This window comes from Pseudonaja textilis, chromosome 2, assembly GCF_049901715.1.
Source record: "Pseudonaja textilis isolate UNSWEBS1 chromosome 2, rPseTex1.2, whole genome shotgun sequence".
Taxonomy (NCBI): Eukaryota; Metazoa; Chordata; class Lepidosauria; order Squamata; family Elapidae; genus Pseudonaja; species Pseudonaja textilis.
In genome coordinates this window covers 171,369,272-171,382,797 of record NC_141991.1, presented here as the reverse complement: position 1 = coordinate 171,382,797, position 13,526 = coordinate 171,369,272, and the positions used below count along the sequence as shown (strand labels likewise).

Here is a 13,526-nt window from a genome sequence, read left to right as displayed (position 1 = left end):
CCGGTTATTAAGAAATTAGAATCCCACCCCTGCCTCTGTGTGTTTGTGTGTGTATGAGGGAGAGAGAGAGGTTAGATCAGATCTCTCTCTCTCCCACTGTCAGCAAGCCACCGTCAGTCAAAATTCATATTATTGGTCCCCGGGATTTAAAATTACAAGTTTGGTGGTCCCTGAGGTCCAAAAGGTTGGCGACCCCTGCTATAGAGAAAGAACATAGGCTTTTCTGGGTGAAAAAGGAGAATGTGTTAGCCACTGAACTTTTCATGTCCATGTATTTGCTGATTATATTATTAGCACACTGAGAGCCAAACTGTTTCCATTGTTTAATAGCAGGTTTTTAAAATGCTCAATTCAAATGCAAGGCACACCATCTTCTAAGTATTTTACAGTCATTTTTAAATACATTTTCACATTTATGTATGCTATAAAGCCTACACTGTAATTACTGTGAGCCTGTTGACAAGAGTACCAAAGGCATTTCACAAAAAAATCTTGGACTAAAAAGCATCAACACTAATCATACCAATCAAAAAGCTCAGCCCAACCATACAAAGACATCAGTGATTTTACCAGCATGCATTAAAAAAAGTCTCATAAACCTCTGAAGCACATTGGCTGCTGGCGTCCAACTCAAGTATTTTCCAAGTATGTACAGTACAAACCAAGTTCAAAATAACACTACAAGGACATTTTAATTCACTTTTTGGGCATTCTTGATCTAATCTTCTACAATAGAAGATCTAGAGTGAAAACTGCCCTAAATGATATGACAAATAGTTGTTATTCTTTTTTTAAAAAATCCATTTTCTGTTTCATTTTTAACCTGGATATAAATTTTTAGTAGTTTATAAAAGATTACAAATGTTAGCCTGAAAATGCTTATGAAAAATATTAACCAAAGAAATGGAGGCAGCTTGATTGAGACAAGGGTAGGCCACTGACTGTGCATTATAGGCTGTTAGGTGATCAGCGAAAAGGAGATTTCCCTGCAATTCTCACCAACCTTCCTGGCAGGTGAGCTGTAAATCCCTGTCTTGACTTTTTTTTAATCTCAGATAAGATTCCAAATAATACTCATTTTCAAAATTATAAAGAGTGGCTCAAAGTTACATTGCATATGAATTTTGGTCTCAAGAAAATGTCATTGCCCTGCACAAGAATCCAGCAGAGGTATCTACAAATCATTTAACATTCAAACATTTTAAAATTTAGTATGAAAAATTGGTGGAAAAATATATAAATTAGTTTGTGATGCAAGCCAAGTGCAAACACTTAAGAATTTGTGCTTCCAAATCAGGCATTAGTATATCTAAAATTAACAGGTACAAATATCAGAAAAGTATACATCCCACAAACCCTAAAAAAAAAATTTGTAAATTGAAATATTGAAAGAGCATATTTTGTCAAAGAAAAACGTATCAGTTCAGTCATAAGGAAGCAATAAGAAACATACAGACCAAACATACATATTGTGAAGCCTCTCCCATTGCTTTTTAAAAGTGCCCAACTTTGGATGAACCATACTCTAAAATCTGGTTCTTACATATTGCCACTATGAGAAAAAAAGGGAGAAAATACTTTGACAAATTTTATGTTAGGCATTATTTTCTTAAATAAAAAACGATTAAAAATGAGTAAACTCACAGTATTTGATCACAGTATCTTTATCATTCTTTTATGTTCTGTGATGCTTTGTGTTGTTTGTATTTTGATTGTAAATATGGTTAGTTTCCCAGTCACTATAGTGAGACGGTCAGCCATCTAAACTGAATAAATTTAATTAGAAAAACAATTGACATGATGCATCTTATTCAACTATGACTTTTAGTTTAAAAAACATAGCCAACTTCGGAAGCTACACAGACCATAGGGCAGGAATTAGTCAAGCTTTCTCTCATCTGGTACCCTCAGGGCTGTGGTGGCTAAAAATTATGGGAACTGTCATCCTAAAATGTCCAAATGACAGCAGGACAGGAACTGCTGCCGTAAACAATCAGAGCAGTTCATGGGCAATATAAGAGCTTCACTGAACTGTTGTTTGTGCTGAAAACTTCTCTGAAGGACCAGTGCAGCTATCCTCTTGTCACAGAAATTACCTCATGCACAATTGTCATTTCACATCATTTGGAAAGAAAGAGAAATACTACATTTTTATGGGCACACACAAGCAAGCCGTTTTGGCTGTCCTCAGCACTGTTGAGGTTCTTATTCAGTTTTCTTTGAATGCTTCTTTTGGACTGCCTCACTCTTCTCTCCATCAAGAAGACAGGCACAGGGTGAGGAGATGCCATTTAAGGGTCCTTTGATCTCATTCACAGCTTGTGAATCAGTTGGCTTCTTCTGGCCAAAAAAGAGGCGACCCATTGTTTCCTCCAGGGAAGCAAATGGAGAAGTTGTGCATCCTGTCACCATCATGTTTATCTGCAAGAAAACACACAGCAAGGGCATCAGCTCTGCAACTAAAACTGGATAAAGCCAGCCTAAATAATACCTTTCCAACAACTCAATGCAAACCTTTGGGCCAATTAAAGTGACCAGTGTATTTATTATAATACTTTTACCCCCACTTTTCTTGAAATTCAGCAGAGTTTTAATAAACAAAGTGGGGAAAGCACACAGAGTACAGTTCTGGAATTCTTTCCCATCTTTTTGGCAGCAATAAACCACAGGAAGAAACTATATTTTCTCCTGTGTAACAAAGTAATGTGGGTGGTTGTGTTCCTTTGCTCTTCCCTTATGTCATATACAAACTTGTATTTGGGTATATGTGCACACTGGAAGGCACATTGAATACTCTGGATCACTTGTTTAGGAAAAAGACAAAAGAAAGGTTTAGATTAAAGCAGTCAGCAACATTTTCAGCCACTGCTCACTTGCCTCTCCCATAATGATTTTGGACAAATTAATTCCGGAATAATTTTCCCTGAGTTCTCAAGTCATCTTTTCAAAAATGGTCTTTCTTTTGCCAGTTTCTTCCTCAGTGCTAAATTGGGGCCCATTCTGTTTGGTTTTCCAAAATTTATCCTGCTGATAGACAAGAGTTCTGACTCCCTTGACATAATTTCTTTTCAACGTTCTGTTGAGCTGGTGGAATGAACGAAGAAGCAGACACGCTAATGATACATTCTGGTATTGAAGGTATTTTCTTCCCAAGGAGGAATTTTAAACATTTCCCTATTAGTTCTGCCTTTCCAAGGAAAAGAAGATAAATAACGGTTGGAGGGGGACCGGGTGGTGGTGGGGAACATGACCTGATTCTGGCAAAAGGAAATATGCATAAAATGGATTCTGTCCAACCTTGGCTTGTGGTCAAGTGGTCAATCCTTGTGGTACAGTCCAATACAAAAGTAAAGTACATTTACAGAGGGGCACTGTTCATGCATATGGAAAAGCTAGCCCAATCTTTAGCAGATGTTGTCACAGGGATCCCAGTTGTAATGATAAAAACAAAGCCAAGATATGACAATCACATGAATTGCCATTAGGGGGAGATATAGTTGGTTTGGCAGTGAACAGAAATAGTGTGCAATAATCCTACAATACATCTGTGAACCACTCCCTAGAATGCCCAATTGTCTCAAATTAAAGTGATGGAAGTGATGATTTTCTCACACGTTCCTGACTGGTTTCCCTTTTATTCTTTAGGTCCTAATAGAAGACAGATGCAGAAAATATATGTGAACTAGAATGATGACAGCTACAGTTCAACACATCTGGAGGGTACCGGACTGAAAAAGGCTGACATATACAATCAAAGCTGGAAAGGATCATATTAGTATTATTATTTAATGTTCAAACTATCATATCTGCCACATGCATGTGCCTAATAGATATTATTGTAACATGATAAAAAGTATGTTGAACACACTTCCATAGAAACCAGAAAAACTTACCTTTGTGACCACCAAAAACATGGTATAAAGCAACATGAGATTGTTCTTTGTTATTGGAAGATAAAAGTTGCACTGCATTGTGAAGAGCACTGCTCCTATCAAACTTACTTTCACGGGACTGGGGGGAAAAAGGAACATAGAAAAGGCAAGGTGTATTTTCCAATTCTCTATTCTCAAAATACATATTCACTCATCATTGCTGTTAATACCAAGGATCATTAACAGGGCTTCCTTCAGACATTTAATCAGTTAACTTGTTTATAGGGAGCAATGCTCATTAGCTGGCTGGCAATTCAAATTATGTTTGTTGAATTTTTAATGCAGCAAGGAGTTAGGCCCAACTGATCCCAATAACACTTAATGCCCAAGAAAATATGGTATTATCATCTAAGACGCTTGGTTCTCTTATGCTATGCTATTAAGAAAGAAAAGAAGAAATTCAGCATGGACCTCTCTTCTAATAATACACTGGAGTTGTTTTAATTTCTCTTCAGGTTTTTTTTTTTAAAAAAACCCTCTATTAAAATGTAGAGTATTAAATAATATACATACTACTTGTGAGACTTCTATTCTACACCAGGCAATAGAACATGTTTAAAGAGACGCATCAATTGGGTAGAATTAAATTTAATAATTAAAAACTTATAATAAAAATAGAATCTGTAAAAAAAAATCCTAAAGGAATGATAAAACAACTTATTTATGGAATCTTCTCTTGCAGATTAAGATAAGGAGGTAAATTAATCACTTGGAAGCAGATGTGCTAAAAGGCCTGCTTCTTGTGGTACTGATCAGGTATTCCAGACATGTAGGAACGAGAAAAAATGTTAAAACGGGTCCCCAACCCCCGGTCCATGGACTGGCACCAGGACACGGCATGCCAGCAACCAGGCCGTGCAAACAAGTGAAGCCCAATCCGGAGGATGAAGGCAATATGCAAAACCATGACCCTCTGGTCCACGGGGAAAAAAACCTTTCTTCATGGAATCAATTCTTGATGCCCAAAAGGTTGGGGGCCACTGTCTTAAAACATACAAGAGGACTCACTTGCTGAGATATCCTAGACTTTTTTTTTTTAATATCAGAAATGTGCAATCTGTCTCAATGAGTTTATGTGGTGTTGAGCTTGGTTTCAATTTACTTGATTATGCCATGCTTTGGAGTAGGAATAGGGAACTAACATCCAGCAGTCCCAACCTATTTTGAACCATGCTAGGTTCTGTGGCTCTGCAACATCTTTAACAATCACATCCATGATTTAAGATTACATTTAAATCAACACTAAATTGCTGGGTTCTGTATCTGCATGAGGTAAAATTCTTTTTAACATCCTATTAAATTTGTTGTGTTTATTAGAATTACAGTATACAGCTACCCAACTCGCATAATTGCAACTCTGAGCCATCTACATCAAATAGCACATACACACATACCGACAACGTTGCAAATAAAAACAATACGTCTACAAAAAAGAAAATCCACAAAACAATGCCTTGAATCCATAATATTGCAACAAAATGAGCTCTTTATAAATATTTATTTTTTCATCAGCTTTACATGGTTGCCTGTAAATATTTAAAGCTGTTTTTTCTTGGCCAGCATATATTTTTAAAACAGAAAAAAAAAACACACATCTGTGGTAAATTCAACTGACAGAAATTATAATTTTCATCATAGCTGAAGGATTCAGCTCATACGCCCAAGCATACTGTATTCTTTTCTTCTCTACCTGGCAACAAATCTGCTTGAATTTCTCTGTTTCTCTCTTGTCATTCTTTATTACCAAGGATAGTGCCATGGAAGCAGGGTGCCTAAGTGCTTCAATGCCCCTGCTGCTTTTATCACACTGGAAGTCACAGCCCTGTTTTCAAAATAATCATTTCCACAAAAAAGCTCATCAGGAAGTCAGACAGACAGGGCAAGGGGACCTTAAAATGCCCACCGTGAGTTCATTTACCTCTTCCAGCAGTAGGCTGTGGCCGGCCAGCCAGTTACAGCTCTGACTTACTATGGCAGAAATAAAAGTGGAAGCAATTTAATGTTCTCAATTTTGCTTCTGCGAGGCCAAGCTGGATGCTGCAACTCAAGCAGTATGCCCTGTGTGCTACGAATGGGTTTCTCACAGCACATTAATATCACTCCTGTAAAAGTTAGAAGGAGCCATTTAGCCACAGAGGCCAACTCCCAGCTCTGAACAAGAATTGAAAATCGAGTAGCTGTGACCACTGGCTCTCCCGCCTCTCATCCAAAGAGAGGGAGTCCACCATTTCTCTAGGTAACAGCTTCTACTGTCAAATTGTTCTTACCATTAGCCTTCCATTAGAATGTGCCTTCCTGTGACTTAAATCTATTATAGAGTTGGTCTTCTAGTCAGCTGTAGTTTCTTTTTCCTTTACTTATTTCTTTTCTTTTAATTGTAAGCTGCTCAGAATAATTGAGATTTCAAATTCAATAGAATAAAGTAAAATGAATAAGACTACCCCTCAGACTACACCTCACGTATAAGACTACACCTCACGTTTCCCCTCAGTCTTCTCGTGGCTGTACATTCAAGCCAGATCCTTCAATCCTTCTTCACTGAACTTAGTTTCAGATAAGGTTCTTGGATCACCATTTCTTAGTCCCTGTTTCAGTCCAATACCCTGCCCAAGGCAGGAGTCCTTACATCATCCTGGACAAATGGTTGTCTATTTTTTTCTTGAAAACCTTCAATGATGGAACACCCACAGCTCTAGGAAGCAAGCTATCCCATTGATTAATCGTTCTCACCGTCAGGAAATGCCTCATTTCCAAATTGAATCTACCTCTAATATGCTTGTCCTGCCCTCAGGTGCTATGGAGAATAAATCAAATCTAATGATCACTAGATCAGCTAGTTGGCAGATTAACTGTTTGTTCTGGAGAAATTGTGTGGATATGCCCAATATCTCTCATGAATATCAGAATCTCTTTCTTGAACTCTGACTCTAAAAAAAACACCACATGGGTTGCACTTCTGGATTGCACAAATCCAAGCAACTATTATGTTAAAATTAAGAGAGTAGTTGTTAGGGTGATGGATCATTAGTCCTTTGGAAAACAATAGAAGAACACAATTGGATAGAGTATTCAGACCTTACAATGGTAGTGGGTTTTCCCAATGTTAGAAATTTTAAAAATTTCAGTCAGGGGAAACTGAATCTTACAGCATCTTACATGTTATCAAGCCAAAACCCAAGAATGATATGTGGTAATTCTTCCAAATTGAGTTATTTATTGTTTCACACCTATAGACAAAAGACCTTGCCAGACTGAGAACTCTACTATCTCTGCATACGCAGTATACGCTGAGAACTATTAGCGAAGGGCTGTCTTCACCCTCTTTCTCTCATATAGGATATCTGAGCGGAGTTGCCTGTTACTCCCCTGGACTACATCCCTCCCTCCTGAGGATCCACTTCCTCACTACATGCCACTTCACATACAAACTCTGCAGACTGCAGCACAGCATGCCCTGTCCCAAATGCCAATGAGGGACATACTTCTGAGTGTGGTGTAGTTTCCATCAACATCAAACTGGAGGAAAGCACAGCAAAACAGCTGTGAATGCACTTCTTAAATTTCATGTTCTTATTTTCTTCCTATTTCTCTAACTCAGCTCATTATTAATTTTATTTCGGAAGCATGAGTCATCCTATCCAGTTTTGTACAACCCACAGAACTGATTAGCTTTCCTTCCACCTCTTTAGCCAAGTCATTAATAGTAGCAAGGAATGTAAGGCCCAATGGTGAACCTTGTGGCCTCTCACTTGGTAGTCTAGTCCGATGAGGAAGCATTGCTAAGCAGGCTTCAAATACAATTTCTAAGCCAGCTATATTGATCTAGTTAATTATCATACCAAATGTCTACGGCATTCTCTCCTTTAAGAGGCTTACCCAATATAAAAATGAAATATGGTGAGTCTGGCCAACTAGTGTGTAGACTTCCTGATACTTTTTATTCTTTTGAAGATATCAACAGAAAATATTTCCTCTTCTCCTATCAACTGGCATTTCACCCATTCTTCAGTTTCTTAATGATAACGCATAAAGGGATTTACCAGTCCAGCAGCAAGTTTCTATAGTACTTTAGGTTGCAATTTATCTGGCCCTTAAAATTTATACTCAAAGTAAATTCAGAGTACAGAATGACAAGAGTTGGAAGGGACTGTGGAGGTCTTCTAGTCCAGCCCCGGCTCAGGCAGGAAACCCTATACCATTTCAGACAAATTATTGTCCAATCTCTTCACAACTTCTGGAGGCAAGTTGTTCCACCGATTAATTGTTCTAACAGTCAGGAAATTCCTCCTTAGTTCTAGGTTGCTTCTCTCCTTAGTTCCCACCCACTGCTTCTCGTCCTACACCCAGGTGCTTTGGAGAATAGCTTGACTCCCTCTTCTTTGGGGCAGCCCCTGAGATATTGGAACACTGCCATCATGTCTCCCCCAGTCCTTCTTTTCATTAAACTAGACATACCCAGTTCCAGCAACCGTTCTTTTTTAGCCTCCGGTCCCCTAATCATCTTTGTTGCTCTTCTCTGCACTCATTCTAGAGTCTCAACATCTTTACCTTGTGGCGACCAAAACTTGATGCAGTATTCCAAGTATGGTTTGACCAAGGCATTATGAAGCGGTATTAACACTTTACATGATCTTTATTTTATTCCTCTGTTAATGCAGCTTAGGACTGTGTTGGCTTTTTTGGCAGCTGCACCACATTGCTGGCTCATATTTAAGTGACTGTCCCCTAGGATTCCAAGATCCCAATAAAAATGTCCTCACCAGGATTCTGTCAATCTTGTTCTGCTTCTCTATCCAACTCTTCACACTTTTCTTAGTTATTTATTAGCCAGTTATGGGACTGGTCCAGTCTCTCTTAATCCTCAACATACAACCATTTGTTTAGCAACCTTTGGCAGTTACAACAGCACTGAAAAAAACATATTTACAGCCAATCCTCACACAGCATTCCGTGGTCACATGATCAAAATTTGGGCACCTGGCAACTGGCATATATTTACTAAAGTTGCAGTGTCCCAGGACCACGGGGTCCCCATTTGTAATCTTCCCAGCCAGCTTCTGACAAGCAAAGTCAACGGGAGAAACTGAATTCCCTTCGTGACTCCGTCAATCACTTAAGGGCAGTGATCCACTTCACAATCACAGCAAAAAAAAAAAAAAAAAAATTAGGTCACACTCAATTAACTGCTTTTCTTAGCGACAGAAATTCTGGTCCCTGTTGTGGTCATAATTTGAGACTACCTCCATCATCAGGTTATTTTTAAATTTCTTAGTAGAAATAGATACTTTTAACTTCTTCCTTTCTATTGCTTCTGTTCCTTTGATCAAATTGCGTCCTTCAGCCACTGTACTGCAATCCTGGTACTCATTCCACCAGGACTCTTATACCTATGGAATCACATTTCCTATAATAAGAATTATGTTCATCTTGTGTATCTTCCACACTCTGAGCATTAATGTACAAAGAACATTAACTTTTATGTTCTGAATTATATTTCACTGAGTGGTTTAATAGGTCCCATTACAGCGGCATTCCCATTCCGTTCAAATCTTCATTGGAGGTCTATAGTAAAGGGTTTTGGTGAGATGCAATCCGTTTTGTGCCAGCAATCCATCATCCAGATAATTCAGACCATGGTACCAGTAACCAGATGGCTCCCATCTGCATAATTTCCATAGCTAGTAATACTCCGGCAGTATTCCTTTTTTCCCCTCTCTAGCTTTTTACATAGCCTGAAAGTATAAAAACATCTCTGGGGTGCCCAGTTTTTGAATCCTGTTCCTAGAGCTTCAAAGTCATGCTGATACCGTTGTAGCTGCTCTTGACAGTGCAATTTGTTCCCCAAATGGATTAGCGGGGAAGAATAATGGTAAGTTTATAAGCTAAAATATGGCAATGCATTGATTGAATATTCGTGTATTTTCTTCAAACAAAATTATGCTCTTGCACTTGTTGCAAATCTATGCCAATTTTTATTTCAAGGCAATACACTAACATGACACAAGCATTCTAGGTCGTGCCTGTAAACCATGGGCATTCTTCTTCACTTCCGTTTATTCAGGAACCACCAAATAGGATTGTTTTTTTTCCTAGCTCTCTTCTGAAGTTACCTAAGCACCAGCTGTCAAGTTAGAAAAGAGATTTGAGATTAAAGATTCCCCTTCTTAAATCTCCCTGCTGAATTCTGCTGCCAAGTTCCTCTTAGCTTACTCGGTGAAGTCTTATTCTCAATTATTCTTAATATTGTTTTGAAGTTGGACCTGGACCTTCTCCTCTCCATCACTACAAAGCGAAATGCTGGTGGATGGCAAAAGATAAAGACGGAGTACTAAAAAATACAGGCCTTGGCAAGAGGTTCAGAATTGAGGGACAGATCATCTTCACATCTTCCGTGCAATTCTTACCCCAAAGTGAAACTTACATAGATATTTCACCAATATGAGGGAGTGAAGGTTATTCCTTATGCAAAAATGACCTCCAACGATAAAGTGGGTCAAAAGGAAGATTGTATTGTTCCAATAATCTTCTCCTTGCAGACTCCCTGCCAACGCCCGTTGAAAAGGAATCACTGATATATAGGAACAGCTTAACACTAAACTCCAAAAGCAATCCGCAGAAAAGACTTGTTCAAAGGTGATGATCTGATTTCATAAGCCTTACGGTCTTGCTTCCTCCTTGCACTCAGATGATAGCTTTGATGCTTCTACCAGGGATTAATGCAAAAAAAAAGAAAAAAAACGGGGGATGGGGACGACACTTACTGTCTGTACTGAAAGATCTGGATTTTTCACATTTGTTTATCAAGCACAATTTAAGAAGTTGCTTCAGTATTAACCTTCCAAGCGGTAAATAGCTCAAGGCCAATCTCTCCCACTGTGAACTTAGCCATCAGCTTAGCTCTTCAAGAGAGGTCTTTCTGAAGATGCACCTCTTCTGAGAGACCTGGTAGACAGCAGAGGCTGTGTAGTACTTCTCTTGTAGAGCTTTTGTGGGAATTGTGTCTGGCCCTCACTCTCTTGGTGTTCAGAAAAAAAAAAAGTTTCTAAAGATGCGTCTCTTTTTCCATATTAAAACATCAAATCGATACCACTTCAATATAAAGTGAATTATATTTAATATTTTAAGCCTTTAACATTTTATATTTTAATTTTGTTAGCCGCTTTGAGAATTCACTAGAATGGACAAGAAACAGAAGAAATACATTCTCAAAAATAACTGAATTAGTAACTGTGGTTTCATCCAATTTCCTAATCAGGATCTGATACTAATCGTTTATTTCTGTTGTGATCCATCAAGTCAAACTCTGATTCCTGATGACAAGCCCCTGCACTTTTCTTGACAGCATGTTCAGAAGTGGCTTGCTAGTACTTTCTTCTAGGATTGAGAGGCACCAGGCTGTGCCTAAGGCAGAATCAGAACGCAGCCTTATGGCTTCTAATCCAGCACTTTATCTACCAGATGAAATTGGCTCTGTCTCAATATATAACAGAAAAAGAAAGGCACTTGTCACTGGTTCTGCAAACTGAGAAAGAACAGCAGCTATTGCTAAAAGAAACACTGCCCTTACAGCAGAAAAAGATCTGCAAATTACACACACACACAGAATGAGTGGAACTTGGTTAAAAAGCTACCATCTATTCCAAGTTTAGTTACTACTAAAATCCCTAAATCATCTTGTATGGATCAAGACCACATCCAGCCTATGACTTTTTCCTTGCTACTTTCTAAGAATGTCAGTGTACTTATTAGCATTGCAGTCTAGACCCCAGGCTTTGATTAAAATAGAATTGAATAAAAAACAGAATTGAGTAGAAGACATGACCCTCTAAGTGGAGTAATATAGTTGTGGGGAAAGATAACTGGATGACCGGAAGATAAGCTGAATACAGAGAGTGGTTCTACTCATAGCAGGCTCTGTCTATCTGGATTTTGCCCACACAAATTCAAATTGGGCTGCTTCGTGGCCTACAATATTCTTATTACTGTAATCAGTGCTGGACTGATTTTATAATCTTAAAGCTTTAAAGTAGTAGTTGTATAAATATTTTTGGAGAAAGCAATCACATCATCTCCTCTTCTTAGCAAAATAGGCAATGTTAAAATAAAGTTCATAGTGATGGTTTTCTAACTGCAGTCTTATACTTGTTCCTTGGAGATAGCATTCCTGAGGAAAAAACATTCAATGACCTAGTCTGGCAATTATCTGATCTCAAGTGTAAATTAGATTTAGGGATAGATTCATAGGTATGGTATCAAAATACTAAGGACAATTTTGAGATATTTATATAAATAAGGTGGCCATGCATAAGAGACATTCTTGTAATAATGACGAATTCCTTCACACAGACTGGCTATGTTTTCAAGTCATGATTTTTATATATCCTAAATAATTCTGTCTTAGAATAAATTACCTCAGAGCTGACCAAGGAGAAGCAACCCTAGGTCTTAATCCTAAGTAGTGACCACGATCTGCACGATATCATTGACACATGCGAGGATTGGCTTCTGAATGTTATTTCCAATTTCTTCACCAGCAGTGGCCATAGGAAATGTCTATAACTTATCCCATGTCACAAGATGCCGTGTGTGTGTGTGTGTGTGTGTGTGTGTGTGTGTGTGTGTGTGTGTTTCTGCTGTCTCTTAGATCACCACACTGCATGTTTCTATATATGTTTGCTTTGGGATGGACTATAGAATTTCAGATCTGGATTACATAACCAAGAGGAAGCAGTTATCCAACTCCCAAGTAGGATATTTTGGAGGAGAATTTCTCCACATCTCTAGCTGGATCCAGGTCATCTTGAAGTGAATTTCTTTTTCTGCTATATATTTTTTTCACCATAGCACATTTTAACCCATTCTGTTCATCTTCTGGAAAATTATTAGCTGTGGACAGGTGGATGGGAAGACAAGTTGGAGAAATCATCTAATACATTCTATTGACTTGGAGCAGATATTCTGGCAGAAAATGTGCAACGTGCTAAGGAGAAAGAAGAGGAAGCATTTGAAAGATATATGACAAAAAAGGGAAGGGGGGAATAAGATGATCTTTAGAAATATTTGAAGCAAAAAAAAAAAAAAACAGGAAGGCAGTCAGATATTAAATGATAAAGGAAGGAAATGTATCCTCAGAGAAGAGACAGTAATTACCAAGAAGCTAAATGAATTCTTTGTCTCTGTATTTACGGAAGCATGTACAGAAGCGGCTAATTTTGAATTTTAAAAAAGCACAGAAGAAACTAGCAAATTCAATGACCTGCACATTCTACAAGAGTGGACAAATCTAATAAAAAATAAGCAAGCACAGAGGTAAAAAGGCAGATAGATATCTGAATGCAGACTGACTTTTTTCAAGAAGAAAACAACCTAATATCTGAACTGCAGTAACAAGAGAAAATATTATAGGACAGTTTGAGAGACTACACTGCATAACAATGTGAACTAGTTAAAAACTCAAATGTAAAATTTGAGCAATTATATGTAACAGGACAGTAACAGGACAGAGGACATCCTGCAGATTATAGGCCAATTAGTTTAACATCTATTTTATGCTAATGGGTACAATTTTTAAAAAGACGAACAACCTATGAATAT

General features: G+C 38.0%; 1 protein-coding gene across 3 annotated transcripts in view; it reads right to left on the bottom strand.

The window, feature by feature from the left end:
• Window positions 1-312: 312 nt before the first annotated feature.
• Window positions 313-13,526, bottom strand: part of TMEM38B (transmembrane protein 38B) — a 33,174-nt gene continuing 19,960 nt past the window's right edge. For all 3 annotated transcript variants that reach the window (XM_026718549.2, XM_026718550.2, XM_087926466.1), the window contains exons 5-6: window positions 3,894-4,011; window positions 313-2,421 (exon numbers count right to left, since the gene is read on the bottom strand). In XM_026718549.2, coding sequence (XP_026574334.1) covers window positions 2,206-2,421; window positions 3,894-4,011 — 334 coding nt within the window. In that variant the 3' untranslated portion in view covers window positions 313-2,205. The remainder of the gene's footprint in view (window positions 2,422-3,893; window positions 4,012-13,526) is intronic.